Source organism: Chiloscyllium punctatum, chromosome 26 (assembly GCF_047496795.1).
Source record: "Chiloscyllium punctatum isolate Juve2018m chromosome 26, sChiPun1.3, whole genome shotgun sequence".
Classification (NCBI taxonomy): Eukaryota; Metazoa; Chordata; class Chondrichthyes; order Orectolobiformes; family Hemiscylliidae; genus Chiloscyllium; species Chiloscyllium punctatum.
In genome coordinates this window covers 42,357,665-42,385,189 of record NC_092764.1, presented here as the reverse complement: position 1 = coordinate 42,385,189, position 27,525 = coordinate 42,357,665, and the positions used below count along the sequence as shown (strand labels likewise).

At 39.4% G+C, this 27,525-nt stretch overlaps 1 protein-coding gene across 1 annotated transcript; it reads left to right on the top strand.

The window, feature by feature from the left end:
- The first annotated feature begins 1,428 nt into the window (after positions 1-1,428).
- dnaja2a (DnaJ heat shock protein family (Hsp40) member A2a) lies at positions 1,429-27,525 on the top strand. Its single transcript, XM_072596232.1, has 9 exons — positions 1,429-1,608; positions 8,145-8,204; positions 9,758-9,981; positions 10,062-10,142; positions 13,846-13,979; positions 17,416-17,612; positions 25,066-25,210; positions 25,868-25,995; positions 26,216-27,525. The coding sequence occupies exons 1-9, from the start codon at positions 1,531-1,533 to the stop codon at positions 26,405-26,407; spliced, it is 1,239 nt and encodes a 412-aa protein (XP_072452333.1). The 5' UTR covers positions 1,429-1,530; the 3' UTR covers positions 26,408-27,525.

Below are 27,525 nucleotides of genomic sequence, written 5' to 3'. Positions count from 1 at the left end.
ACTTAAGAGTCATAGAGATGTACAGCACTGGTACAACACAGAAACAGACCCTTCGGTCCAACCCATCCATGCCGACCAGATATCCTAACCAAAACTAGTTCCACCTGCCAGCACCCGGCCCATATCCCTCCAAACCCTTCCTATTCATATATCCATCCAGATGCCTTTTAAATGTTGCAATTGTATCAGCCTCCACCACTTCCTCTGGCAGCCCATTCCACACATGCACCACTCTCTGTGTAAAACAAGTTGCCCCTCTCACCCTAAACCTATGCCCTGAAGTGCTGAACTTCCCCACCCCATGGTTATCCTATCCATGCCCCTCATGATTTTATAAACCTCTACAAGGTCACCCCTCAGCTTCTGACACTCCAGGGAATACAGCACGAACCTATTCAACCTCTCCCTATAGCTCAAATCCTCCAACTCTGGCAACATACTTGTAAATCTTTTCTGAACCCTTTCAACTTTCACAACATCCTTCCGATAGGAAGGAGACCAGAATTGTATGCAATATTCCAACAGTGGCCGAAACCAATGTCCACTACAGCCTCAACATGACCTCCTAACTCCTGTACTCAATACTCTGACCAATAAAGGAAAGCATACCAAACGCCTTCTTCGCTATCCTATCTACCTGTGACTCTACTTTCAAATAGCTACGAACCTGCATTCCAAGGTCTCTTTGTTCAGCAACACCCCTGAGAACCTTACCATTAATTAAATAAGGAGAAAGTGAGGACTGCAGATGCTGGAGATCAGAGCTGAAAAATGTGTTGCTGGAAAAGCGCAGCAGGTCAGGCTGCATCCAAGGAGCAGGAGAATCGACATTTCGGGCATAAGCCCTTCTTCAGGAATTCCTGAATTTGATCAGGATCCCTTTGTAATAACCCTAGAAAACCTTCCTGACTGTCTCCAATGTCACCAGTTTCGATGTCATCTGCAAACTTACTAAGCACGCCTTCTATATTCTCATCCAAATTATTTATTTAAATGACACCCAAAGGAGGACCCAGAACCAGTCTCTGTGGAACACCACTAGCCACAGGCCTATTTGTCACTATTTCTGTGTGTACCCTGGATGACCTGCTGAGCGCTTCCAACACTTTCTGTCCCCGAACCCTTTTTTTTTGCTTTCTGTTTCAGTGCCAGTTCTGACAAAGTTCAAGGTGAGGTCCTTTTTTTTTAAACTTGCTCTGCACCGATGTTGCTGGGCACTTCCATCCAGCACCCGCTTAATTTTAATTTCCCGTTTAAACGGTGAGACTTTGCTTTGGCACTCGGGCGGTGATGGACCCCCTTGGTGACGATAGGCCCACTCATTATGAGTCAAACGAGAAGAGTCCACCATTTCTGTTCGCGTTGCTATGACACGACAGTGAGGCCCCGCCCCCTCCGCCGCGCGGTGGTGACGCCAGCGCGCTCTATGTGAGCCAGGGACGGACGTCACTTCCTGAGCCTGCCAGATTGCGGCCGGTGCTCGAGCTTCTTCCTCTCTTTCCCCCCCCTCTCTCTCTCTCTTCTGTCACGATGGCGTCGGTGGTGGACACAAAGCTTTACGATATCCTCGGAGTCAGCTCGGGAGCCACGGAGAACGAACTCAAGAAGGTCAGTCACAGGCCGCCGGCGATACGCAAGGATCGAGAAGGAAAACAAAATTCCTCTTCTTTCCCCCTCCCCCATAGCCGGTGGCTCTCGGCGAAATTTTAAGCTTGAGGCCTGACCGGTTAGGCCGCTGCCTTGGGTTGGTGTGTTGTGGGTAGACGAATGGCGGCGTTGGGGGGGGGGGGGGGTGGCGGTGAACGAATGGCGGAAAAAAAACCCCGAATGTTGAGTGGGTTTAAGAGGAATGAGCCGAGATTCCGGCCGTTTTCACCCTGATTATGAGCAGAGCGGGGCCGCCTCACCGGTCTCCCTTTGCGGGGGGGGCGGGGGGTTGGACAGGGAGAGGTGGATTTGCCGGCACTGCTGTCGCCGGCATCCGCTCGAGTTCCCCCCCCCCCCCCCCCTTTCCTCGCAGCAGCTCGCCTGGGATTAGAAAAACACCCGGTGGCGCTTCGTTGACCGCGACACCATTTTGTGTCACTGCAACTCTCTCCCCCCCCCCCCCCCCCCGGACCCCGGGCCCGTCTTTCACCGCAGCCGCAGCGCCTGGGCCGTGAGCGAGGCTTTTCAGGAGGGAAGTGACGGTGACGGCGGAAGCGTTTGAAATGCTGCTGATACAATTAGCCGCGCAGTAATCTGGAAATATATCAGTTTATGTCTTCTGTCGCGGCCGGAGAGTTCAAGTGCAGGTAGATTGGTTAGCTACAAATACAAAGTTGTATTTCTGTGAGGTGAGTCGTAAATACAAAGCTGATCAGACCAGCGTTTGAAGTCGCATTTTCGCTTATTATGTAAATATTTCATGTTCTTGATGAATGATTTGGAAAGATTTTATGTTGAGTCGACTGCTCATAGCGATACGTTGTTTTCGTTACTGTTGGATGAGGAAGATTAGCAAAATACAAGGTGGAATGCACATATCGATCTGACTCCCATCAAAAGTAGAAATTGCTGAAGAAACTCAGCCGGCCAGGCAGCTGCTGTGGAGAGAACGTTTCGGATCCAGTGAACCCTTCTTCACCCAGTCGACTTTGTTCAGCAATTTGTTTTTATTTGGATATCCAGCATTCGCTGTTCTTTGTGTTAGGTTAGATCTTCTCCATATCACTTGAAAACTTGGGTATTACCTTTCTTGCGTTCTGAACTGAGATGCTTTGAGTATATTTTGTACCTTGCTCTTGGAGGTCTTATAATCGTTTACAGAATTTCCTCTGTTTGGTGCTTAGAATCATAGAATCTCTACTGTATGGAAGCAGGCCATTTGGCCCATGAGTCCACACTGACCCTCAGAAGAGCATCCTACCCAGACCTACTTCCCTACCCAGTAATCCTACATATTCCATGGCTAACCCACTTAACCTACACATCCCTGAACACTGGGCAATTTAGCATAGCCAGTCCACCTGGAAGGAAACGGGAGCATCCAGAGGAAACTCTCAGACATGAAGAATGTGTAACCACCACCACATTAGGAGTAGAATTGAACCCAGTCTCTGGCATTGAGGCCGCAGTACTAACTACTGAATCACTGTGTTGTATATATTAAAGTAACGAAAGGGTCATGGTCGTTTGCTTGCTTAAGTGACAACTGAATGATACCACAAAAATTTGAGGCTGTTCTTGTGCTAACATGACTGATTTATGAGACTGTTAAATTCGTTGTGAGCATATGTAATTTTGCTGGGGTAGGAGTGAAATTTGGCAAGAGTTATTACTAAATTTCTGTTGACTCTGACTGGCCTAGCGTGAGGAGACAGTTTTGTCGTGTCTTTTTATGGCCATTAAATCATACCATCTTGCCACCCACTTTCTTATAAAAATTTGTTTTTGTGTAAAGTCCTGGAGTCAATGGGACTACAGTACATTGCAATAATGCTTTTCGTACAGGAATGGATTGGAACAAAGCAAAAGGAGAAAAATACATCCTGCAAACTTAATTTAGTTAAACATATTTTGTGAATGTGCCGCTTATTGTAACTGTTTTTAGAAAAACAGTATGTACTTTAACAGAACCAATCCAAAACATTAATCTGGTGAAATTTCATGAGATGTGTTGAAGCTAAGTTGGTTTACTTTGTATATTGGCCTAGCAGAGATTCTTTTCAATGCTCACGCTTCCAATTCCTGATTGCTTTTGTAAGGATTGTTTCTGCAAGGCTTTACATGTTATTCTGTATTGTGTTTACTATTCTCTTAAGAACGTTCTCAAAAAAAATTGCAAATTTCTTGTGTGCTTTCCTAATTCAGGCAATTTTTAATGAAAGATCATCTTTTAATCTTTCCACAACATATGTTACCTAGTTTAAGCACTATGTTGTAGAGGGAGAGGAACCTTTTTAATCACAGTTCCCATTGTCTATTTTCATGTACCTTGGTGTTTTATTTTGTTAAACAGAATGTAGGTGTTGCTGGTTAGGCATTTGGCCAGGATTTATTACCCATTACTAATAGCCCTGGAAATGTGATGAACTGCCTCCTTGAACTGTGGCATTGGTTGGGGTGTAGGAACTCTGTCCACATTGCTCTTTAAACCTGAATATCCTATTTCTTGTGGGAACTTCATAACCTTACTTTACTATGCTAAGATACATCTCTATCAAATGAACCCATTAGGTTCTAGCAAAATATCAAACCGATACACATGATTCAGTGGATTTGTCAGCTACACACTAGAGCATTTAAAGTTGATTCACATGTCTTGGCTGACCTATCATTTGTGTACTAAAATCATCTAATTCAAAAGTCAACTTCATATATACTATCTTTTCAGTAAACCCTGCTCACCTGTTAGCTCGTGTTCTTTGTACACAGGCTGCAATTTAAAATTCGCGTCCTTGCATCCACTTTGTACATCCCTGTCTCTTTAACCCTACAACTCTCAGCAATTTTTTCTTTAACTCTGATCTGCTATGCATCCCTCTACTTATCTGTCGCTCCTTTTTATTGGTAGCTAAGCCTTTTGATGATCAAACAATGTTGCTTCCTCTTTCAGACTCACTGCCTCTTCCCACCAAGTAGTGTTATAAAGTGTTAGGTTTGTTAATTTTATAATGTATCATCCACTAAAAGTTGCTCTTTCCATTTAATTGTTTTTGGTTCAAAACATTGCTTCAGTATTAAAAGAAAGTGGAACTAGATGAACGATTTAAGAATTGTAATAGCATTGGTAGAAGTTTGGCTTTAGGGTAAACATAATGAAAAGAAGGGTTGATGTTCAGTGAGGGTTAATACTAGATTCATTTTCTACATTGGATTAAGGCAGGTATTCATTAAAGATCTCAGGTGAGATTAAATAAACTGTGTGGGAAATTGTAAAATAATGCAGAATTATAATCTAAACGGAGACCTGGAGGAACAGTTATAAGTATGCAAAACAAATTGCTTCAACGTGTGAGTGTAGATAAAATAGTCAAATCTTCTATGTAGAAAGAAGATTAAAAATTAACAAGGAAAATGGCATTCTATCTGGATTACTCTGACGGGGAGAAGATACTGAAATTGCCCGATTGGTGTTGTAGTCTTTCACATAACCCTTTTGAGGATATTTTAAAATGAGCCTGTTGTACTCCGAATCTGCAGTCCAGTTTTTAGAGGAAAGCTGAAAGTTTTAGTTAGCTCCAATATGTCAAATGTACATTTGATTTTTATAAGCAGCAAAGATACTAAGTTGTTTCTTACCACAAAGCCATGTCTTATTGCAACATTAGGGAACAAAGTTAATTCTTAGGATCTTCATGAAATTTGTTCTGAGATTTAAGGTCGTTGGTGAGAGGACTGTTTGATGTGTTAGTTTCCCTTCTGATCGAATTGTTTGTCACACTGGTCAGATAAGTTCAGTGTGATTTTGTAGTTGGTATAATGTGCCACTGTGCATCCTTTGTACAGGAAATGAATGTTTAAAATGTTCACAGGTATGCTGATCAATTGGGCTGCTTTATCTTGGTGGTGTCAAACTTCTTGAGTGTTAATAGATATACAATCACCTGGGCAAATTTATATTTGATCACATCTGAAATTTGTAGATAGTGGGCAGCACTGGGGAGTCAGGAGGTGAGCTAATTGCTACCAAATTCTGACTTCCTTTTGCTGCCACAGTATTTACACAGCTGATCCAGTTCAATTTCTGAATTTGTTAATGGTGATTTATTAAATGTTGGTAGTGCCATTGAATGACCAGTAGAATTTTTTTTTGTTTAAAAAAAATGATCATGGCCTCATTCCTGATGAAGGGCTTATACCCAAAATTTCAGTTCTTCTCCTCAGATGCTGCACGTCCAGCTGTGCTTTTCCAGCACCCCACTCTTCGACTCTGATCTTCAGCATCTGCAGTCCTTGCTTTCTCTTGGCCATTTATCAGCCAGAGTCTGAATATTGTGCAGATCTTGCTGTGGGTGGATTTGGACTCATTATTTGATAAATTGTGAATGGTGCTGAATATTAGTTCTGTTCCCCAGCCCCGCATCCTTGCAATATTTAGTACCTCATTAAGACTTTCAGGCAATGCATTCAGACTTCAACGACCTACTGATTTAGGGCGGAGGTGGGGAAGTTTCCTTATCTTAACTCTGGTTCTTTTGCCTTTACTTTTAATATGTATCCTCTGGTTACTGACTGTTCTGCCACTGGAAACAGTTTCTCCTCACATGTCTGTATCAAAATTCCTCTATTAAATCCAACTTCAGTCCATTTGGACAGAAGGTCATTCATCTGAAAGATTAACTGTTCTGTATTAACTAAATTAGGGATTTTGGAGGAAAGTATTCAGATTGACTGGTTCATATTGCTGAATTGAATTGTGAACAGTAACCAGAAAAATACAGGTATAGTTGCACACATGCACGTTCTGTAGGTATGTACTATTTCATACATTTTAATGCACATTTGATTGTTCTTGGGTTGAGGTAGATGTTTTCATTGTACCAATCGCTGAAGGGCATGCGTTAAATGTAGTTCTCATTGGTCCAGATTTCACAATGATAATGACAAAGCTATCTGCATTCATTGTCGATGCTGCACTGAAGCTGGCAGTCTGCACATGTGCAGAACAAAACAAATGCAGAAGTTTCTGTCAGTGATGGTATTGCTCTAGCAAATACACTATTGCGTATTCTCCAATCCCTAAGTCATCAGTGAATTGGTAGAAGCATTCACTTTTGGTCTCACAGCAAAAGCCTTAGAAAATGTTACTTGCTGAATACTCCTTTTTTTTTAAATTCTGTTTTTATTTGTAGAATTGCAGATTTCTCCACTATGATAATTCCATGATTGATTTTTTGAAATTTGTTAATATTATTTTAACTGCTAATTTAATCCAATCAATCATAATTTATTTCACGGTTTAAATTTAAATTTAAAGCGAAGAGGTTCAGAATTTTAAATTCCTGGTTGCTTTCAGAGAGAATTTTTAAATTATTCAGGGCATGTGGGTTTTATTATCGCTCAACCCTGTTTGCCCTTGAGAAGGTGGGATGAACTCCCTATACCTATGAGCAGAATGCATTCATGTGATTGCCACTTTGATTATTGGCATCACTGCACTCAGTACTCCACTTGGTTTGTGGCCAGATTTAAACTGTAATCAGGAAAGTGAAAGTCCACCACTTCAAAGTTAATGGTGTTGCTTCACCACGTTTTACTAAATCCAGCCTAGTTCTGCATAGTATCAGACAACCCAATGTTCCTCGATTCTGTACCTGAACTGGCGCACTACTTAGGTTGAGTGTGCAGTGGAATCTTTAAAATTGTTGTTTGCCCCCAAGCAAGAAAGATTACAGCTTAATGTTATTCAGCAATTCTTATTTGTGGGAATCATCTGTTTGGATGTTGCTTTGATAGCAAGGATGGTCGCCTTGCCTTTCTCAGTCAAAAAGCCACATTCCATTACGATGCAGTGTCACACCAAGAGCTATTTTTCTGGAGTCACAGATAAAAGGGGCGAAAGACAATATGGACAAGATGGTATAATTGTTCCATGATACAAGTTACTTATTTTCAGATCAATTTGTTCCAGATATATCAATGTATAGTTGTACTAATCTGTGCATGTTGTTGCAGTGTGGACAATAGCCAACTTTGTGATATGACCGAGTGAAATGTCTGCTTATTTAAATCAATTGTTCATGGAATTTGTTTATTAGAAATAACTGGTGCCTTTTATACTTGAAGGAATTTTTATCATGCATCTATAAATGTCATTAGGTTCATTGAACAAACTGCAATTTATGAATAAAGAAGTCCCTCCTCCTTTCTTACGAGGAGAATGTGAGAACAGAAGATCAGAGTCAAGAGTGTGGTGTTGGAAAAACCCAGCAGGTCAGGCAGCATCCAAGGAGCAGGAGAATTGATGTTTTGGGCATAAGTCCTTTATCAGTAATGGAGAAAATGTCGATTCTGCTGCTCCTTAGTTGCTGCCTCAACTGCTGTGCTTTTCTAATACCACGCACTCAACTTCTTTCTTATTATACGTGTTTAAATGTGTGGAATATGATGTTGACCAACTTGATTGAGAGTTTTTGACCGATAATGTATTCATTTTTAAGGCATATCGCAAATTGGCTAAGGAATACCATCCAGATAAAAATCCAAATGCTGGTGACAAGGTAAAAGTGAATAACTTTTTTCATTTAAAAAAAATTGTTTGCATCTGACATTGTGCTATGCTTGACTGAGAAATTTTGAATGAAGTGTGGATCATGCTCATAGCTGGATTTGCTCCTTGCCAGAGGCGATTGAGTCTGTGTTCAGACACTACTTTCAAAATCCTAATCCTGCTCCAGCTGGTTATGAAAATACAACTTGATATAGTGAGCCCGTGAAAATTTGAAATGATAGTCATGCTGCTATACTTGAAAGTACAGTGGAGGCACATGCTTTTTCTTTTAAACATAACCTTTACTTTCGATCATGAAGTCACAGCTCCTTACTGAGATTTGGTTCCATCATCATGCTAGATTATTGAACTGTAGAGTATATTCCATATTTGTACCTCCAGCAGGAGTCATTAAATCTTGAATAGAAATCGCTCATGGTGGATTTTCTTCAAGTTGGATGGCAGATTTACCATTCCATACTTCATTGTAGTGAAGATTAACTGAGCAGAGTTATGGATTAAACGAGCGCATTTCTGTGCTGCATATGATTCAGCTCATTTTTGACACAGGTGGCTGAATGTTTGGGGAAGGTCAACACTGTTACCCTAAAAATAGTTTGTTGTATTGTTTCTTTAAAAAAACTCATTTTTTGATGAATTGAAATTATATATATAGAAATTATAAGTCTCCGGTTTTTCAGAGAAATGACTTGATTGCTACTGCCATCAAGGTAATATTAAAGAGTGATATTGAGCACTATTAAGAGACCATGTTGCTGAAGTGTTGTCTTTAGTTCACAGCTCCTTAATGGTCTGTGTATGTGTTCGTTATATGGATGTGTGTCAGCCACATAATAGCCTACAAAATATAAAAAGTCTGACGTTTGAGTATTCAGTAAGAGTAAATTCTAAGACCATCTGCAATTATGAATCTACTTTTCTGTTACAATTCCAATGACCTCCACATTAGGCCGAAGGTTTAAAAATGAGATGACTACGTTTACCTGTTGACTGTAAAGACATAATTTCTTAGTGAAAGGTTCACGGGTCTTTTACACTTAAAATAAGCAATCCAGTGTTCTTTGTAATATTTTTACAAGTCATGACCATACTGCACATCCATGCTATAACACCCAGATTTTTATTAAGGGACTCTCCAAGTCTACTGAGACACGATTAGTTAGTCAGTAAGACTTCAGTGAGAACATGCTTGTTTTGTCAAAGTTCTGGTTTTGAAATTTTATCCATCACTACTTTCCTTTTACTGGATCACCTTCATGGACATAACTTATGTAGGTAATAAAACCAGACTTTTCAGTCAGAAATTTTGGTTCTTTTTGAACCAAACCATGCATGAATTAATTTTCATTTTCAAATAGGACATGTCATTTTGAGAGGAGTTACTATGTAAAGTTGAATACTCCATATATGAAGTTTCCATGTTTAAAAATACTGATTTGTAACATATCTGGTTAAGTGTTTTGTAGTCATTAGCAGTAATTAGTGCTTCTTTTTGGATTGAAATTGGACAGTGCTTTAAACTTACTGTTCTTTTATCTGCAGTTTAAAGAAATAAGCTTTGCATATGAAGTTTTATCAAATCCAGAGAAGCGTGATCTTTATGATCGATATGGTGAGCAAGGCCTGCGAGAAAGCGGTGGCGTTGGAAGTGGGATGGATGATATCTTCTCACATATCTTTGGTGGGGGTCTTTTTGGATTCATGGGTGGTCAGAGCAGAAACCGTAACAGTAGACGAAGAGGAGAAGATATGGTGCATCCTCTTAAGTAAGTTATTTTTTCATTTAAAAATCTCTAGTTTACCATAAGAATTGCCTTACTAATATTTTGTTTTCCAAATTCAACAGGGTCTCTTTAGAAGACTTGTATAATGCAAAGACAACTAAGCTGCAACTAAGCAAAAATGTCCTGTGTAGTGCATGTAATGGGTAAGTTGAGCTTGAATGATTTGAGTGAGGTAGCATTTTAAAACCATTTAAATGCACGTTTGATTTTCTATCCTCAGTATTTGTTTCCCAACTTACTATCCATTAAATGAAGGCATTGAAAAGATCACTTTTGTAAGGCTTTCCTACTTAACAGTGATAACTACTAGTTGTGCTAGAGGCTCGGCAAGAAAGAGCAATATGATATTCAACTGGTACTATGTGGAGTGGTACACATTCTTGGCATATCTTAAGCTTCTTACTTTTTTTTAACTACCTAAGCAATGATTATTGTATATACCAAAGGAAAAGAATGCTGAACTCGATTAGTACCAAACATTTCTTGACCATTACTAAGCAGAATGGCAAATGTTTTCCTGTTGTTCACTTTAATGAAGGCAATTATTTTTGTTGAGGTATTATTCCAGGGTGACGACTTTCTGGTACAGCATAAGAAATAGGAGTAGACCCTTGAGCCTGCTCTGCCATTTAATTTAAAACAGATCTTCTATTTCAGCACCTTTTTGCTACACATTCCCCACATGCATTGAAGATTTTTAATATGTAAAAATCTATTAGTCTTTGTCTTGAATATGCTCAATGGTTGAGCCTGCACACCTCTCTGGGGCAAAGATTCACCACCTTCTGAGTAAATAAATTTCTGCTTTATCCTGAGTCTTTTATTCTGATACTATTTTCTGCTTCTCCAGCCAGGGGAAACATCCTTCCACTGTGTATGGATTCCTGAAAGAATTGTGTAAATTTGAATGGAGTCACCCCTCCATATTCTAAACTCCAGCAAATAAAGATTATCTATTTAAAGTTTTCCCACAATCCCTCCAACCCTGGAATCATTTTGGGTTTTTGTTGAATTCTGTATAGTAATGTAAGGATACCCAAGTAGAAGACCAAAACTACACACCATACTTCAGGTGTGGTCTCGCCAAAGTTCCGTACTATTGCAATAAGTCATCTTTACTCTTCTGGTCAAATCCTCCTGTCTAAAAGCCAACATACCATTTGCCTTCATTGCTTGCTGTACCTGCATGTTAATTTTCAATGATATGTGAGCAAGGATACCCCAGATCCCTTTGAAACTCACCACTATCCAACTTCTCTCCATTTAAGAAATAATTTGTTTCTGCTTTTACTATTAAAATGAATGACCACATAATTGATATTCCACTCAACAGTGTATTGCCATTCACTTAGCCTCTGTAGAAGTGTTTTTGCATCCCCCTCTCAACTGAATCTCCTAGTTTTGTCTCATCTGGAAACTTGGAAATATTATATTGAATCCCTATGTTAAATTTGTCAATAGCTGGGCTCCAAAGGAGCGTTTATGGGTTACTTCAGATTATATCTGCAATAAATGCTCTTGGCTACGAATCCTATCAGATCGAATGGATCGGTTGGAGAGACAGTAAGAGGCAATGAGGAGTTTGCAACAGCATCAGTATGTGATGGATGGTAGTTATAGGAAGGGGGGAAAGTCTCAGATACAGTCACATGGGTTAACTCCAGGAAAGGTAAGAGGTAGACACCTAGGGCAAGAGTCTTTTGTGCATATACCCATTTCAAACAAGTATGCTGTTTTGGAAAATGCAGGGGGGTGATCGATTCACAGCAGAACGTAGCACTAACAGCCAAGCCTCTGGTATTGAGACCTGCTCTAATGCAGTGACGGGTACATCGGGTTCCAAGAGATCAGTTGTGTTAGGAGTTGTCTAGTCCGAGGTACAGACAGATGTTTCTCTGGCCAGCAGTGAAAACTCCAAATGGTGTGTTGCTTCCCTGGTGCCAGGATCAAGGATGTCTCCGACAGGGTGCAGAATGTTGTCAAGGAGGAGAGCAGCCAGCAAGATGTCAGTGTCCACATTGGAACCACCGACATAGGAAGGGAAAAGGTTGAGATTCTGACGGGAGATTAGAGAGTTAGGCAGGAATTAAGGGAGGAATATCCAGAGAGATAGTGATCTATATGGACTTTAGTAAGGCGTTCGACAATGTTCCCCATGGGAGACTGTTTAGCAAGGTTAGATCTCACGGAATACAGGGAGAGCTGGCCATTTTGGATACATAACTGGCTCAAAGTAGAAGATGGGTGGTGGTGGAGGGTTGTTTTTCAGACTGGAGGTCTGTGACCAGTGGAGTGCCACAAGGATCAGTGCTGGGTCCTCTACTTTTTGTCATTTATATAAAATGATTTGGATGTGAGCATAAGCGGTATAGTTAGTAAGTTTGCTGATAACACCAAAATTGGAGTTGTAGTGGACAGCAAAGTGGGTTACCTCCGATTATAACAGGATCTTGATCAGATGTGCCAATTGGCTGAGAAGTGGCAGATGGAGTTTAATTCCAATAAATGCGAGGTGCTGCATTTTGGGAAAGCAAATCTTAGCAGGACTCATACACTGAATGGTAAGGTCCTAGGGAGTGTTGCTGAACAAAGAGACCTTGGAGTGCAGGTTCATAGCTCCTTGAAAGTGGAGTCTCATGTAGATATGATAGTGAAGAAGGCATTTGGTACGCTTTCCTTTATAGGTCAGAGTATTGAGTACAGGAGTTGGGAGGTTATGTCTGCGGCTGTACAGGACATTGGTTAGGCCACTGTTGGAATATTGCATGCAATTCTGGACTCCTTCCTATCGGAAAGATGTTGTGAAACTTGAAAGGGTTCAGAAAAGATTTACAAGGATGTTGCCAGGGTTGGAGGATTTGAGCTACAGGGAGAGGCTGAACAGGCTGGGGCTGTTTTCCCTGGAGCGTTTGAGGCTGAGGGGTGACCTTATAGAGTTATGCAAAATTGAGGGGCATGGATAAGATAAATGAGGCAAAGTCTTTTCCCTGGGGTGGGTGGGTCTAGAACTAGAGGGCATAGATTTAAGGTGAGAGGGGCAAGATATAAAAGAGACCTAAAGGGCAACCTTTTCACAGGGTGGTATGTATATGGAGTGTGCTGCCAGAGGAAGTGGTGGAGGCTGGTACAATTGCAATATTTAAAAGGCATTTGGATGGGTATATGAACAGGAAGGGTTTGGAGGGATATGGGCCGGGTGCTGGCAGGTGGTACTAGATTGACTTGGGATATCTGGTCAGCATGGGCGGGTTGGACCGAAGGGTCTGTTTCCGTGCTGTGCATCTCTGACTCTACTGATTCATGTGGGCCCCACTGGTCGCAACCTGCAAGCACAAAAAATATTGTTTGTTTGTCCCATGTTTACTATCCATTATCCAGCTCTCAATATATGCAGTATATTTCCCCCAAACCTGGTACAAGTGGCCATTCATTGAATGATGGCCACAAGTAATGATGGAGAGCATTGCAGATGAACCTAGGCAGTTCAGGAAATGTTAAAATGATGAGGAAATGTTAAAAATGTGTCGCTTGGTAATTCTATTTTAGAGACTCCAGCAATAATTGCTTTTTTGTTTATCTCTATCACCCATCATTTGCATGCTTTTTTGGTTTAGCTTTATTTCTTGACTCATCTGAGATGATTTTGGAATGTACATAGCCTTTTTCTAATGCTATCTATATGTGACCAAGGTGTATTTCATTTAACAGTGATTCTTGAAATTGTAGCATTAATTTAACTACCTGTCAATTAAGTACTGAAGCCCTTACTCGCCTCAGCTGTTCTTCCCATCACATGTTTACATGCAGTCATTTGTTATAACGTGAAATGTTTATTTTTAAACACAGCCAGGGTGGAAAAGCAGGAGCTGTTCAGAAGTGCAGTGCTTGCAGGGGACGAGGTATAAGGATTATGATTAGGCAGTTGGCACCAGGAATGGTTCAACAGATGCAATCTGTGTGTTCTGATTGTAATGGAGAGGGTGAGTAAGTTCTTGTGTTCACATATACATTGTGATTGTGGTGTAAGCTTGCCATTCTAATGTAACGAATGGAATTTTTTGATTTGAAATCTCCATGTGTGTGTTGGGAACAAATCTAGATTTGTAAACAAATGTGCTCAGGATGATGCGAATACGACAGGGTTACATTTGCTGATTTGTTTATATGCTTGATCTCATGTGGACTTAATTTTAACTGATAATCCAATGACTGCACTACACCTTGGCCAAATTGGTTAATCTTGTCCGCAATACTAATCAGGAGGCAAAAAGCTGAGGATTTTGACATCCGTTTCTCATCTTAAAACTAAATATTCAAAGATCTGAACCCAGAGTGGAGCCATTTACAGGGGAACCTTGATTATCCGAATACTAATTGTCCGAAAATTGGATTATCCTCAGGAGATCTTGAGGTCCCGATAGAAACATTATGTCAAAGACATCAACAGTGATCGCATCTTAGTGATTAAACAGGCACCATCTCCAAATGACTGACCGACTGCCCGCCCGCACCCTCTCACCCCCCACACTTTCCCTAAAGTTCTACAGAGGGGTGTACCCTAAACCTCCTGCGCCCCCCCCCCCCCCCCCCCAAAAGGAATAATCACTCCAACATTGTCCTGTGCATGGCAAACGTGGAACCTGTCAGAAATTTGTGTGGGGCTGTGGCTTTGTCTGTGTGCTATTTGGAGACTTACCCACAGTCTTATTCTTGGTGTGCAGTCTGGATGCCCTGGAAAGAGACTGGGGGTGGACGCTGGTTATGGGGGTGGTGGAGGGCTGTGCTGGGGGCAGGTTTGGACCGGGTTGGAGGCGGGGTCTCGTGTGCTACTGCAGTCTCCTGAACCAGGAGCAGACTTTTAAAAACTCCAAGCCCCAGAGGAAAGGCATTTAATTGAGTTTCCACTGTAACTGTATTATTGAATTGTTCCACTGCTGACCTGCCTGTTCAGGTGCACGCCCCACAGTTTTGCTAGTGATATAGAGTAAAAACCCAGAGACCCAAATTATGATTTGAATGTCGTATTGCTTTATCACATAAAGCACAAATCAAACAAGCCTCACCTGTCTCTGTATGTCATCTCCAGGTTGATCAGGCTTGCTGCAGGTGTTTTTCTTGTAGTCTCGAGTTTAGACTGACATCAGCAATAGTTTTTTCTCCACCCATACCCTCCTTTAGGTTCTTTTGTCGTAAACAGTTGTAAGCCTTTTAACCGTGCTTCCTTTCTGGCTGTCAGGATTTGGTTTATTGGTCATATTGTGCTGTTAATTGATACACTTCCTGGGCCCATCCTGCAGAATAACCATAATGAATGCGTCTAATCTAGTCATATTCTACACAATAGAGCGCGATGGGTCTCTTTGTCGAGACATCCTGACTCCAAATGTAATGAGCTCTTGTAATGCTGTTATGTTCATCATTGAAGACTACTTTTATCCATCTAGGAAATTCTGCGTCCCTGGTCATGGGTTCTCTGGATCCTTGTGTGGCCAATGAGTCTGTCTGCTTTTAGAACCGCATCTCTGACCACACATTTGGCAGGACCTAGATGCCTTGTGTGGGCATCTTTTAACCTGAAAGTGCTGTTGCAGATCAACAGGCATATGGTCCTTCACACAAAATTGATCCAGTTCCAGTGGCAAGGAAACGTCGATGTCTGGGAATCTCCCTTGTGCCTTAGTTAGATGTGCAATATGTCAACTTCAATTTTACCTGTCATCTTAATGTTGTACGCGATCACAGACAGCATTGATGGCTCGTCACCATACCTGACCTCTAGAATTCTGCTGCAGTGAATATGACTTTAATGAGGTCAGGAGCCAAATGGTTTTCAAAAATGAACTGGTGTCAGTAAACGTGCTGTTGATAGATAAATGTCACTTGATTACACTGTCAAAGACCACTGACATTGTTTTGTTGATGAGGCTGATGGGCCAGTGAAAAGCCAAATGGATTTATCAAGCTTTGTACGGCAGGAACTACCTGGACAATTTCATTTTGTCAGGTAGTTTTTTGGTTGTATTGGAATGTGAGAGTTACAGCAAGATCTGGTGCGCAAGTCTTGAAAACTAAACTTGGGATTTTATTAGGACTAGTAGTCGCTACTAGTAATATGCAGTGACTTCTTTATCACATGGAGTGAATTGAATTGGGAGTTCTGACTGAAGATCATTGAGAATGTTTCAGGTTTTGTAATCCTGCTGGGTAACACTATCATCAAAATTGGGGAGAATCGTGGAACCTTCTTTTACTGTTACCTGTTCTATTGTCAGCCCCCATTCATGACTGATGTGCCAGAGTTGTACAGCTCTGATCAGTCGGTGTATGATTGCTTTATTCTGTTTAAAGCATGTTTACTGTGTTGTTACTTCACTAATTTGGCACCTCCATTGTAGGTGCAGTTGGTACTGCTCCTAGCATGTTCCTCCAGGGTCTTCAATGAATGAAAATTAGCATGTTGGCTTGATAAGAATGGTAGCATGAAAGTATCTCCCAGTTTAAGAGGTTGATAGGTTGTGGAAAACTGTTCTACTGTTGATGTTCCACAGCACCTTGTGCATAGTCAATTTGAGTTATTGAACTGATCCACTGTATTTCATTCTACATAATGTTTGTGCAAAATGGCAGAGGTGTCTTCAGTGTGCAGGGTGACTTTTTCTAAACAGAACACTTTGGCAATCACTTCACGTAACGCAGTTATGTTGAGTTTATAGATGAATGAGGTTAATGTCAAGTCAGTTCTTCCCTTGTATTAGTTCTACCATACCTACTTTTGAGCCCAGTTTGGCACCTCCTTCAGTTGGGGCTCAGCTTTTGGGTCAGTAGTGGTGTTACTGAGCTTTTTCTCCTCTGCGTACACCTACACACACACTCTTCCCATGCCTCCCCTCCTCCATTGCTGTCTGTTGTAAATCCAAAAATAAATCTTTATCTCTGCCTTGCTGTGTCGAAAGTGAACCTTTTGTGTAAGAAAGAAATGTATGTTTGTGCAAAGGCTACATTGAGTTGTGTGTTATTGACTATGCATCTTTCTCCATGTGAAAACATTGTTGGAAATCTAGTTTAAGGAAGAATTCGTTTCAGTCCAAGATTTCATTAAAGTGTGTGATTAAAGATTTAGACCTACAGTGTTGTATCTATCAGAAAAGTCACTTGAAGTACCTTATCGTTTGTTTTGCATTAAATTCTTTTTGGAAAAAATTAAACATGAAATACCAAAACTTTCTGGAATCTAAGGTTTTAATCTAAATATGTATATGGTACAGCTTTCAGAACTGATTTTAGTTCTATTGTGTGCATGCACAAGAAGCATATTGCACCTGTTTTTATATCCCTAAAACTTACTGAACAAAAGGTGCATAGTGGAATTATTAAATTATACTCTTTGAATTTGGGCCTTATGTTTGAATATTACAGGTGAAGTTATTAATGAAAAAGATCGATGCAAGAAATGTGAAGGAAAGAAGGTGGTGAAAGAAGTGAAGATTCTAGAAGTTCACATAGATAAAGGCATGAAGCATGGGCAACGTATTACATTCAGTGGAGAAGCAGACCAATCTCCTGGTGTGGAACCTGGTGATATTATCCTTGTACTACAAGAAAAGGATCATGAGGTATCTAACTGCAAGTTGATAAATGCGACCTTCGCTTTAATAATATATTTTCAATTTCTCCAGTATTGGTGAGGCTTAGCAGGTGTTCAGCTGAATTAGCCTGAAGTAGGGTGAAAATACATTAGATGAATCAAAATATCTAGTATATTCAATATTTCCCAGTGGCTGTGTTGTTTCATTTGTGACAGATTTCATGGTGGAAGCAGCTTTAAAAGAAAGCTGGTCTGATTTGAGAATGCAAGCATTTGAGGCAAAAAGTCTTGTGGCATTTTTAAACTAGAAGCAAAGGGAAGAGGTATCCTAATTATTTATATTAAGCATTCAGCAACTTAAGTAGTTGATGGTATATACTAAAAATTTGATATTTCATTTTGCAGTTCTGAAATGTAAGCTTGCTTACTGTTCTGCTTTCTATGCTTCTATATGTTGATGGTGTATGTGATCTTGTACAGTAAGACTTGGAAGATAATCTGTTTAACAGTGGACTAAAATAGTATTCCCTTCATATCTCTCAATTCATACAATACCCATTAAAAACATTTATTTAGCACTGTTTTCTTTATTAATGTCATATATGCCAGTTTTGAAATTTAGGTGGCTATGTCCAATTTTCTTTGCTTCTAATTACTGATCAGCCATCTTAGAAAAGGTTTTTTAAGTCTTGAGGTGCTTATTAAATCTTGCAAGTGAAGCATTAGAACTTACAGATATGTAGACATCCTGTAGCACTAAAGGAAGCGATGTGACTGATTCTGCCTGTGTCAGCTAAAGAGCTATCAGGTCTGTTTCCACTTAGAGCTTGTGCTTTAGCCCTGTAAATTACCTCACTTATGTGCACATACCATGTTTTTTTTTAAACACCTGAAGATTTCTGCATTGAGTTCTCAGCCGATCTCTGGGGAAAGTAAATTCTGCCCGAATTCTAATTCTTCCATCGGTAAATTTGAATCTATGCAGTGATTGTGACCTTTTTTATGCTAAACAGTTAATAGGTCCTTCCAATTGATTCCATCTAAATTCCTTCAAGTTTTTTTTGTCATCTTGACTTTGAAATGTTACCATTTCCTCACTATTACTAGCTCTAAACCTTGGAATTTCCTTCCACTTGTCATTTGTGGGTGTCCTTAAAAGTCTCTAATGACTACAGTGCTTCAAGGTAGCTTAACACCATTTTAGGTGGGTAAGAATGAGCAATAAATGCTGAGTCTGTGTCCCATGAACGATTTTAGAAACACGTTTTTGAATTTCCTTATACACTCCCTGCTTGGAAGAAGAAAATTCCAGTTTAATCAACCTTCCCTCAAGGCTAATGTTCTCCATTCCTGGCAGTGTACTCAAATCCTTATTTAAGCATTTGTTACCCATGGTAAGATGCCTAGGTGAACTGTTGAATTCTAGTTGTATGTACATTCAGCATGCTGAGAAGGTGCTTTTGAGTGCAATTAAATTTATTCTGTAATATGGTATGCAGGATTATAGCCAGTATTCTAACTGTAGCCTAACTAATTTTTATACAATTCTAGAATCATTTCCTTTACATTGACTTCTAAGCCTTGGCTAATTTTAGAAAAAAAAGTATCACACGTCCTATCCTTGACATTATCACCTTGTCATCGGAATCTCCAAAGTCTCTTTACTCCTTCCACAATTTATTATCCTCCCGTTTGCCACTTTCCTACCCGGCTGCCCGTTGATATCTTGTAGTTTACTGATTCCTCCATTATGGTATAATCCTATGAGAGCTAGTTGTTTCATCTGCAAATGTCTTGACTGCCATTTCTCCATTTAATTCTGAATCATTGACGTGAACCACAAAAAGTGCTGAGCCAAATTTAGATTCATGTTTCGTTTTCCCGTTGAGCACCTGTAATTTTGCTTTTTAATGTCATTGCCAAGTGTGATTTTGTTAACCGTCTGAGTAACAATCTACACAGACTACATCAAACTCATTAGTCTTCTCAAAATATTCAGTTGAGTTAGTCAGACTTTCCCTGAGCAAGTCTGTGCTGAATGGGCTTGATTAATCTCTGCCTTTCTCAATAGTAATAGATACTGTCTCACTAAATTGTTTAAAATACTAGGTAGGACATCTGATTACTTGGTCTATCACTTACTCCTTTTAAGCCAAAATACAATGTTAGCAATCCTCCAAACCTCTGGTACCACGCTTGTAGCCAGAAAAGATTGTAAAATACTTTTGCTGATGTCCTTTCTTAGCACCTGCAATGCATAGTGGATCGAGTGACTTATCTGCTTTCAAACGTTAAACCCTTAATATTTTAGGTTTATCTCATTCAATGTCCCAGAATTATTCTCAACTGCCATGATATATTTCTATCAACAGCCATTATATCTAAACTGCATATCTTTTCCCTCCACATGCAGGCTGTTTTTATTCAGTCCCTTACGCCTAACTCTGTTTTGTCATCCTCTTGTTCTTTAGGACATCTTTGGATATTCCTTGATTTTTACTTAATATATTTTAATGTTCCTCTTTGCTTTTCTTACTTCCTTTGTAAATTCACCCCTACAATTTCTATTTATAGGCTTCCTCTGAGGGTACTGCTTCAACTTGCCCAGTTTAATTCCCTAAAATTAAGTATAGAGCTGCCATTGATACCCTTCCTACATACGGGCTAAAAAGCTTTTTTGAATGCATTTGAAGAACTCTGCTCCCTTAATGCCTTTTCCACCAATTTAATTTCATTTGCACTTAACAATTTGCCAACATTGGCGACACTATTTTAATAAAAGCTAAAATGACTTAATGTGTATTTGTAACAGGCTGTAACACGTTAAACTCAGTAATGGTAAGCACAAAACAACTTGTTTATTTATTTTCTCTCCTTTTTGTTTTCTCAACTGTTTGTACTCTTAATTTTCTGCCGTCTGGTCCCTGCTTCACTACTACTTTCTGAATACATAAGTTATGCTTCCTATCACCATGCCAATTAATTGAATTTGGTTTATTATCACATGTACTTGCATAAATACAGTAAAAGGTTTACTTATTGAAAGGCCGCTTATGGTGCCATCTTGGATAAAGAATCTTTGCTACAGTTTAAATGCTCCCCATATCTTTAACAGGCCATTCCATCCTATTGAGATGCAAACCATTGGTCTCAATACACCAGGAATCTGACGTTTTTCACTTTTGCTACATCTCTCTCAGTATTGCTGAGTTGTCCTATTTTGATGCTCAGTAATGTAAGGCACTGGGACTGATTTTGAGTTCCTGCTTTTCAGTTTTTCTCCCAACTCCTTAAACTCTGCAAGGCATCATGCGTCTTTCTACAGGTATGTTACGACACTGGGTAAACCCTCCTGCTTAATTTAAAAGCAGCAACACAAGATTTATCCCATGCAGTAATCTTAAAAATTTGTGTCCAAGAACTATTTAAAGTAAAAATTAACAACTTTATTCCTCAAGAAATAACAGAATAATCTGTACAAGTCCTTACTCTAACCTATCTCTTACTTTCCCTTCTATAATACTAGTCTGATAAAACTTTTAATTAAGATTTATAAAACAACACTTCTTATCTCAAAACCAGGCAGCTTTCAGTTCTTCTGTTTGGATTGTCCTGTGTCATCTTTTCTTTTTAGGAATTTCTGCGTCACAGGTTACTGATTTAAGAGCACTATTTTTCAGGCAGTCTTTTACCTGCTGTGACTTGGCAGTTCTCCTCTCAACTGTTCAATTTCCCCCAGACCTATAACCCCAAAACGTCGGTTATGTCATTGGCTTTTAAGATTGTTGATAAACTAAATTCAAACTGGATTGGCGTTTGGTATTTTTCAGGGTATTTTTTAAACTGGCCAAATTCCAATTTGTTTTTGTCTCCAGGCAATGAGCTAGGCGGTACAGCGGCTCAGTGGTTAGGCTGCAGCCTCATAGCACCAGGGACCCAAGTTCAATTCCAACCTCTGGCGATTGTATGGAGTTTGCACATTTTCCCAGTGTCTGTGGGTTTCCTCTGGGTGTTCCGGTTTCCTTCCACAGTCCAAAGATGTGCAGGTTAGGTGAATTGGCCATGCTAAATGCCCATCGTGTTAGGTACATTAGCCAGAGGGAAATGAGTCTGGGTGGGTTACTCTTTGGAGGGTCGGTGTGGACTTGCTGGGCCGAAGGGCCAGTTTCCACACTGTAGGGAATCTAATCTAATCAAGTTGTTCGACCAAATGGTACATTATTACCTGTTGAGAACACTTGGTGCTGTGTCCAGTAGTTCTGATGCTTTTAACTCTCTTGAACCCACATCTTCATAACAGGTATCATTGATATAGACATAGATCACAATCTTTGGCATTTTAGATATTTTCTAATCAACCTGTTCAAAGATGCTATTACACACATTTGGAACAAGTGGGACTTGAACCTGGACTCGTGGCCCAGAGGCAAGCACCCTGCTAATGCATCGCAAACCCTTGCAGAGGCGTTTAATCGTCCCTTTTCAATGTTCTACAGCTGCTTAAGAGACCTCGTTGATTTTGGCACCAGAAAAATGACATGCAGTCTTGGAATTATTATTCTGCTTGTTGGTGTATTTCTTTTCCAATGGCTATTGAATCCCCTAGCTATTGCTGCTGTGATAACTTCATCCTCTTTGTACTCCCCCTGATATTTCTTTATATGTTGTCAGTTATACAAAGATTGTGGAATTCCCAGATGGCACAAGATTTGCATTTGACAGGACTGAGGTGCTTCTATTTATTCAACTAGGTTGCTTAATGTTCCCATTGAAGATTAGAGGCGGGGAGAATGTCTTGTGACATCACTGTTGAATTTTAAAAACAGAGTGAGTCGGCAAATTCTTATTACCACCTCTGTTCAAGCCTAATTCCTTGGCCGCCTTTCTGTCTCTTCGAGATTGCCTTAGAGTTCTTGTCTCTTAACTGATTGCTTAATCTATTTTGAGTTGTAGGTATGTTACATTCAACGGCTGCTTGTAACACAAAACACAACAAGTGCTAGAGCCAAAAAAATACAGCTAAGTCGTTCCAAACCCAATTCATGCTTGCACAAAATTTCCAGTGTTCACGATGCGTGCTATTCTGTGACCACTGTGTCCTGATTTGCTTTAATCCAGAAAATTGAAGGTGACTGCTGAAACATTTCTATCAATTTTCTGTTTTTTCACTTCAGCTTTTAGGCACCACCACTGTTGGGCAAGTTTACAATTCATATAGGAATGAGTAGGTGTGGCAACCACTTTTTTAATTATAAAACATCAGTTATTGCAGGAAGTATTTTGGCAATTATCTTTCATGAGTGTACACATCTGAGTGTTTGGGTCTTTGTTGACTATACTATATTGAAAGTAATAGATTTTAATGATATACTGTTGAATTGTTATCATTGTTGTATGCAATGAACTTCAAAAGGAAATGTTGCCATTTTGTGGAGGTGGTCCAGTGTTACATCATGCTAAGATGACTTGGTTAATATGTATCTGTTCAGACGGTTCTTTTGGTTCATATTTCTTTAAATATCTGTATAAGTAATAGCAATTTTATAACCAGCAAACTCTTAACTATGGGTAAGATGCTAAAGTTCTTTGTATTTCTATTATAAAGCTAGTAATTAGGGGGATAGCAGTAGAAATATGTTTCAAATTACAGAATATGGAATGCAAAATACTAAAACATCTCTGTCCCGAGAGTGCCCTGACTTTGATTACTACTGCAGAGCATTTCAGGAAGTGCATGGTTTGTGTTCGTCAAGTTAAAGATTTCAGTTACTCAAATTCTTTAATTTTTGTGTCTGAAGTACTCTGGTTAACAGAAAGCACTGACTAGCTTTCTGTACTTAACACAAAAGCTATTGAAATTAAATCAGTAAATTTGAAATTAAGCACAGGCAGACAAAAATGAATTAACAACTTGTAACTCTCAATCGCAACACATGCAAACAGACAAAGAAAATAAATTGTTTTGAGTGGACAAAAATATTTGTACCAGTCTGCAGGATAAAATGAAGTCCTTATTATTTAGTCTTTCTGATCTCCAGTTGTTTTTCCAAGTGTATTCAATTCTTTACGACAGACATAGGGCAGTTGGCTCATTAATTGTTCAGTCTCTGTTTGGAGGCAGCAGCTAACTGTCTTCCAATTCTTTGTAACCTATCTGCAAGGAGAGGGATACTTTCTTTTTGCATGCCGAGGCTCTCTGCCCCATGTTGTTCTCAGATTATCTGTGTGTCTCCCTGTCAAGCAGCCAGTCAGTTTTCGTACTGCTAAGTCCTGACCCCCTACAACTGGTCCTGATGAAATACCACTTAACAGATTCTCTCAGGGCAAAGCTGAGTCATTAATATCTTTCCCCATTGCTTGAAGGAAGCAACAGAGCAAATACAATTCATAATGAGTTAAAGTGACTTGTTTTAAAACTGCAACATCTCCTTCCACAGTTTTCTTAGTTTAAAGCACTGTCACTTTCCCATTTTGTCCAAAATTCCAAACTAAATTTTTTAAGTTACATTGCCTTGCTCCATACTACTTCTGGTGTTCATGCCCCTGTAACTGAAATTCCTAGGCCTACTGATCTTCCCAAGCTCTTTGTCAAAGGCATAACCACAATATGCAAGATAGCCAATAACTTTGAGTCAGAATTACTGTCACAGCATTTGCATTCTAGACTAGGTCAGTCATCTCTGGGATGGTCTATGCAAGTGTTGAAATACAGAGTAAAAATCACAGGTATAGGACATACTCAGATTAGAGTGCATCTGTTGAGAGAGAAAAATCTACTGTGGATCCTTTGTTGAACCAACATTTCTGACAGCATGAAATGTGCTTTCCCATGAAGTGCCAAAGAATTTGCCTCTGATCTAACTGGACCAGATCTACAAATTGGTCCAAATCTTTCTTGAGCAGCTCAATTGAAAGGCTTTGGTAAAATGCACAAGAAATTCAGACTAGTGATCATCTATGGACTTACAGAAACAAATAACTACATGCTGGGAATCTGAAATACAAACAGAAAATACTACTAATGTGAAAAGCCGTCAGCCTGAAGTATTATTGTTTCTCTCTCAAAATTTGCCAAACCTGCTGAGTATTTCCAGCATTTTCTTTTTTGATATCTGATCGGAGTGATTTGTTGTGGTCAGTTGGCTGAATAGCTTTCATATAAAATACTTAGTTGTAAACTGTGAATGGGCATGTTTTGAGTTGCTAAATGAAAATTTAGGCCTGGATGCTAAGTGCTTACAGATAGGTTGCTATTTAAAGATGATAGTAGCTGCGCTAATATTTTTATTCTTTGAAACTAATGGAAGCTTTGAGTCTTTTTATTTTACCTGATATTTTAGGAATATCACTCAGAGCAAACTTAGTGTTCTGTCGTGATGCATGTGATGCTTGACCTATCTAATTTCATGTGTTTTATTCTCTTTTTTTTTAATTTAAAGTTGCATTTAGTTCACAAGACAACATTTTGCTTTATTTCCTAGGTGTTTCAAAGAGAGGGAAATGATTTGCACATGACCCACAAAATTGGTCTTGTTGAGGCACTCTGTGGCTTTCAGTTCACATTCCAACATTTGGATGGACGGCAGATTGTTGTGAAATATCCCCCAGGAAAAGTTATTGAACCAGGTAATAGATAAGAATATTGAATAAATATTTTATTCTCAAACCAACCCATCAAAAATTGTATGAAAATGATATTGTACAGCATGTTCCAATATTAATGGAATTAAAACAGGAGCTAGAATTGACCATTCAGTCCTTCTAGTCTGCTCCACCAATATGATGGCTCCTCATCCAACTTAGTACCTGCTTTCTCGCCATACCCTTTGATCCCATTTGCCTTAAATTGTATGTAACTCTTCTTGGAAGCATTCAATGTTTTAGCGTCAGCCACTTTCCATGGCAGAGAACCCCATAGGAACACCACTCTGAAGAAATTTTTCCTCGTCTCAGTTCTAAATGGCATACCCTATGTTCTTGGGCTGACCCCTGGTTCTGGACTCTGGTCATCAGGAACATCCTTCCTGAGTTTACCCCCTCTCTTCACTGTCAATTCACTGTCCCACTCAACTTTTACAACAGCCCAAGGGTATAGTGATCAAATTACTGGACTAATAATATGGAAAAACATTTTCAAAAATTCAGATTCAAGTAATGAAATAAATATGCAATAAAAATGACACTAGTAATCATGACCAGAAGTATTTGGTTGTCATTACAGTTTGTAATGCGCTAAGTTCCCAAAGCACTATTCTGATATTTGTATTTTATATTTTCTATTAGGTTGTGTTCGTGTTGTTAAAGGTGAAGGAATGCCACAGTATCGTAATCCATTTGAAAAAGGCAACTTGTATATCAAGTTTGATGTTCAGTTCCCTGAAAATAATTGGATAAGCCCTGAAAAAATAGCTGTAAGTGGAAAATCCAGTTTCTTTATTTCACTTGTTTGGTGGTTGCTTTCTGCCAGTCACCCGGTCTGATATTTTGTCATTTAGTATTGGAAGGATGTAAGCCTGCAGCATCTAATATGCCTCTATAAACCAGGAAGATTTAAAATATTTTTTATCTCCATGTTTCTAACATTTTCTTATAAAAATGCATATGCAAAGTTAATGCCTGTGTTACCTTCAGGAACTAGAAGATCTGCTCCCTGCCCGGCCTGATGTTCCTGATGTGATTGGTGACATTGAGGAAGTTGATCTGCAAGAATTTGATAGCACCCGTGGCTCTGCAGGAGGACACCGACGGGAAGCATACAATGATAGTTCTGATGATGAAAGTGGTCACCACACTGGCCCTGGTGTACAGTGTGCCCATCAGTAAACTTTGGTAAAACACACTTGCAAACTATGTTCTGTTCAGTTTTGGATATTTTCAGATATCATCTGGTTTTGTTAAGAGCCAAACTGGACTTTGTCACAACTCAATCCAGAGGAACTCTGATGGACATCTCTTTGCTGTATATGTAACTTTTAATTATATTTACCGAATGTATAATTTAAAGTAAACTAACCATGGCACAGTGTGAGGTGCTCAATTCTTTGAGACCTATGCAGGGGAGCAGCTGGTGAGAATTAAACTGGTATCTCAAATTTTGTCTGTCCTTGTATCTCTGCTTTTTTTTTTAAAGAAAAGTTTCTGTAAATTCTTTGCTTTCCTTCTGCCACCACTTTAAAAAAAAAAGTTTTCCTGATGTTGTGTGGCCCTTATTTGTGTACACTTGATGTATGGGCTGAAATCACATGAGCTGCTAACATACGTAGAAATAAAGAATTTAGTGGTGCGCATATCTCAACAGCTGCATGTCAACCCAAGTGAAGCTGCATCTATAAGTTTTCTAGAGCTTCAACAAAAAAAGTTTAAAGCAAAGTAACAGATAATGTGGTTATGCGGTTCTTTTCCAGAATCCTCAAAGTTCTGTGGTTGTTAAGTAATAAATTCAAATTGCAATGGCAAATATTTTTTATTCTGAACCCATGCTTGGAAGGAGGCTCAGTTCTGTTTGTTTTATAAAGTTTGGGCAGTTTTATTTTGCTTTTTCTCCATCCTTCCCATTGCCTTAAAGTTTGGCAAAGCCTTTGGACCATTCTGTGTTGTGACAATGATTTAAAATGTTTTTTCATGCTCAAACTGTAAGTAGTTATTTCTGAAGTCCAAAATTGAGTCATCTGTTAAAATGTTTGTTCAAATTAAAAGTTTTGAAAAAATTAGAATCATTTGTATGCACTGTTAAATATTTGGCTGTTTGACGAATTTTGGGGCTGACTTTTGTTTAGCTGTGACACGTGTAACAGCCATTTGCTGAAAATGATGTGCAGTCTGCTGAATGTATGGCAAAAGCTCCCTGTATGAAATTTGAATAGATTGACGTTTGCAGTGGTGGTCATTGTGGATGCAGTCAATTGTTCAGTAATGGAATCAATTAAAAGTATGGACAGACA

Excerpts from the sequence above, each read along its gene's own strand:
- dnaja2a (XM_072596232.1), top strand. The coding sequence starts at position 1,531 with ATGGCGTCGGTGGTGGACACAAAGCTTTACGATATCCTCGGAGTCAGC. Across the intron at positions 13,980-17,415 it reads TTCTGATTGTAATGGAGAGG|GTGAAGTTATTAATGAAAAA; the intron begins GTGAGTAAGTTC and ends TGAATATTACAG. Across the intron at positions 25,211-25,867 it reads AGGAAAAGTTATTGAACCAG|GTTGTGTTCGTGTTGTTAAA; the intron begins GTAATAGATAAG and ends ATTTTCTATTAG.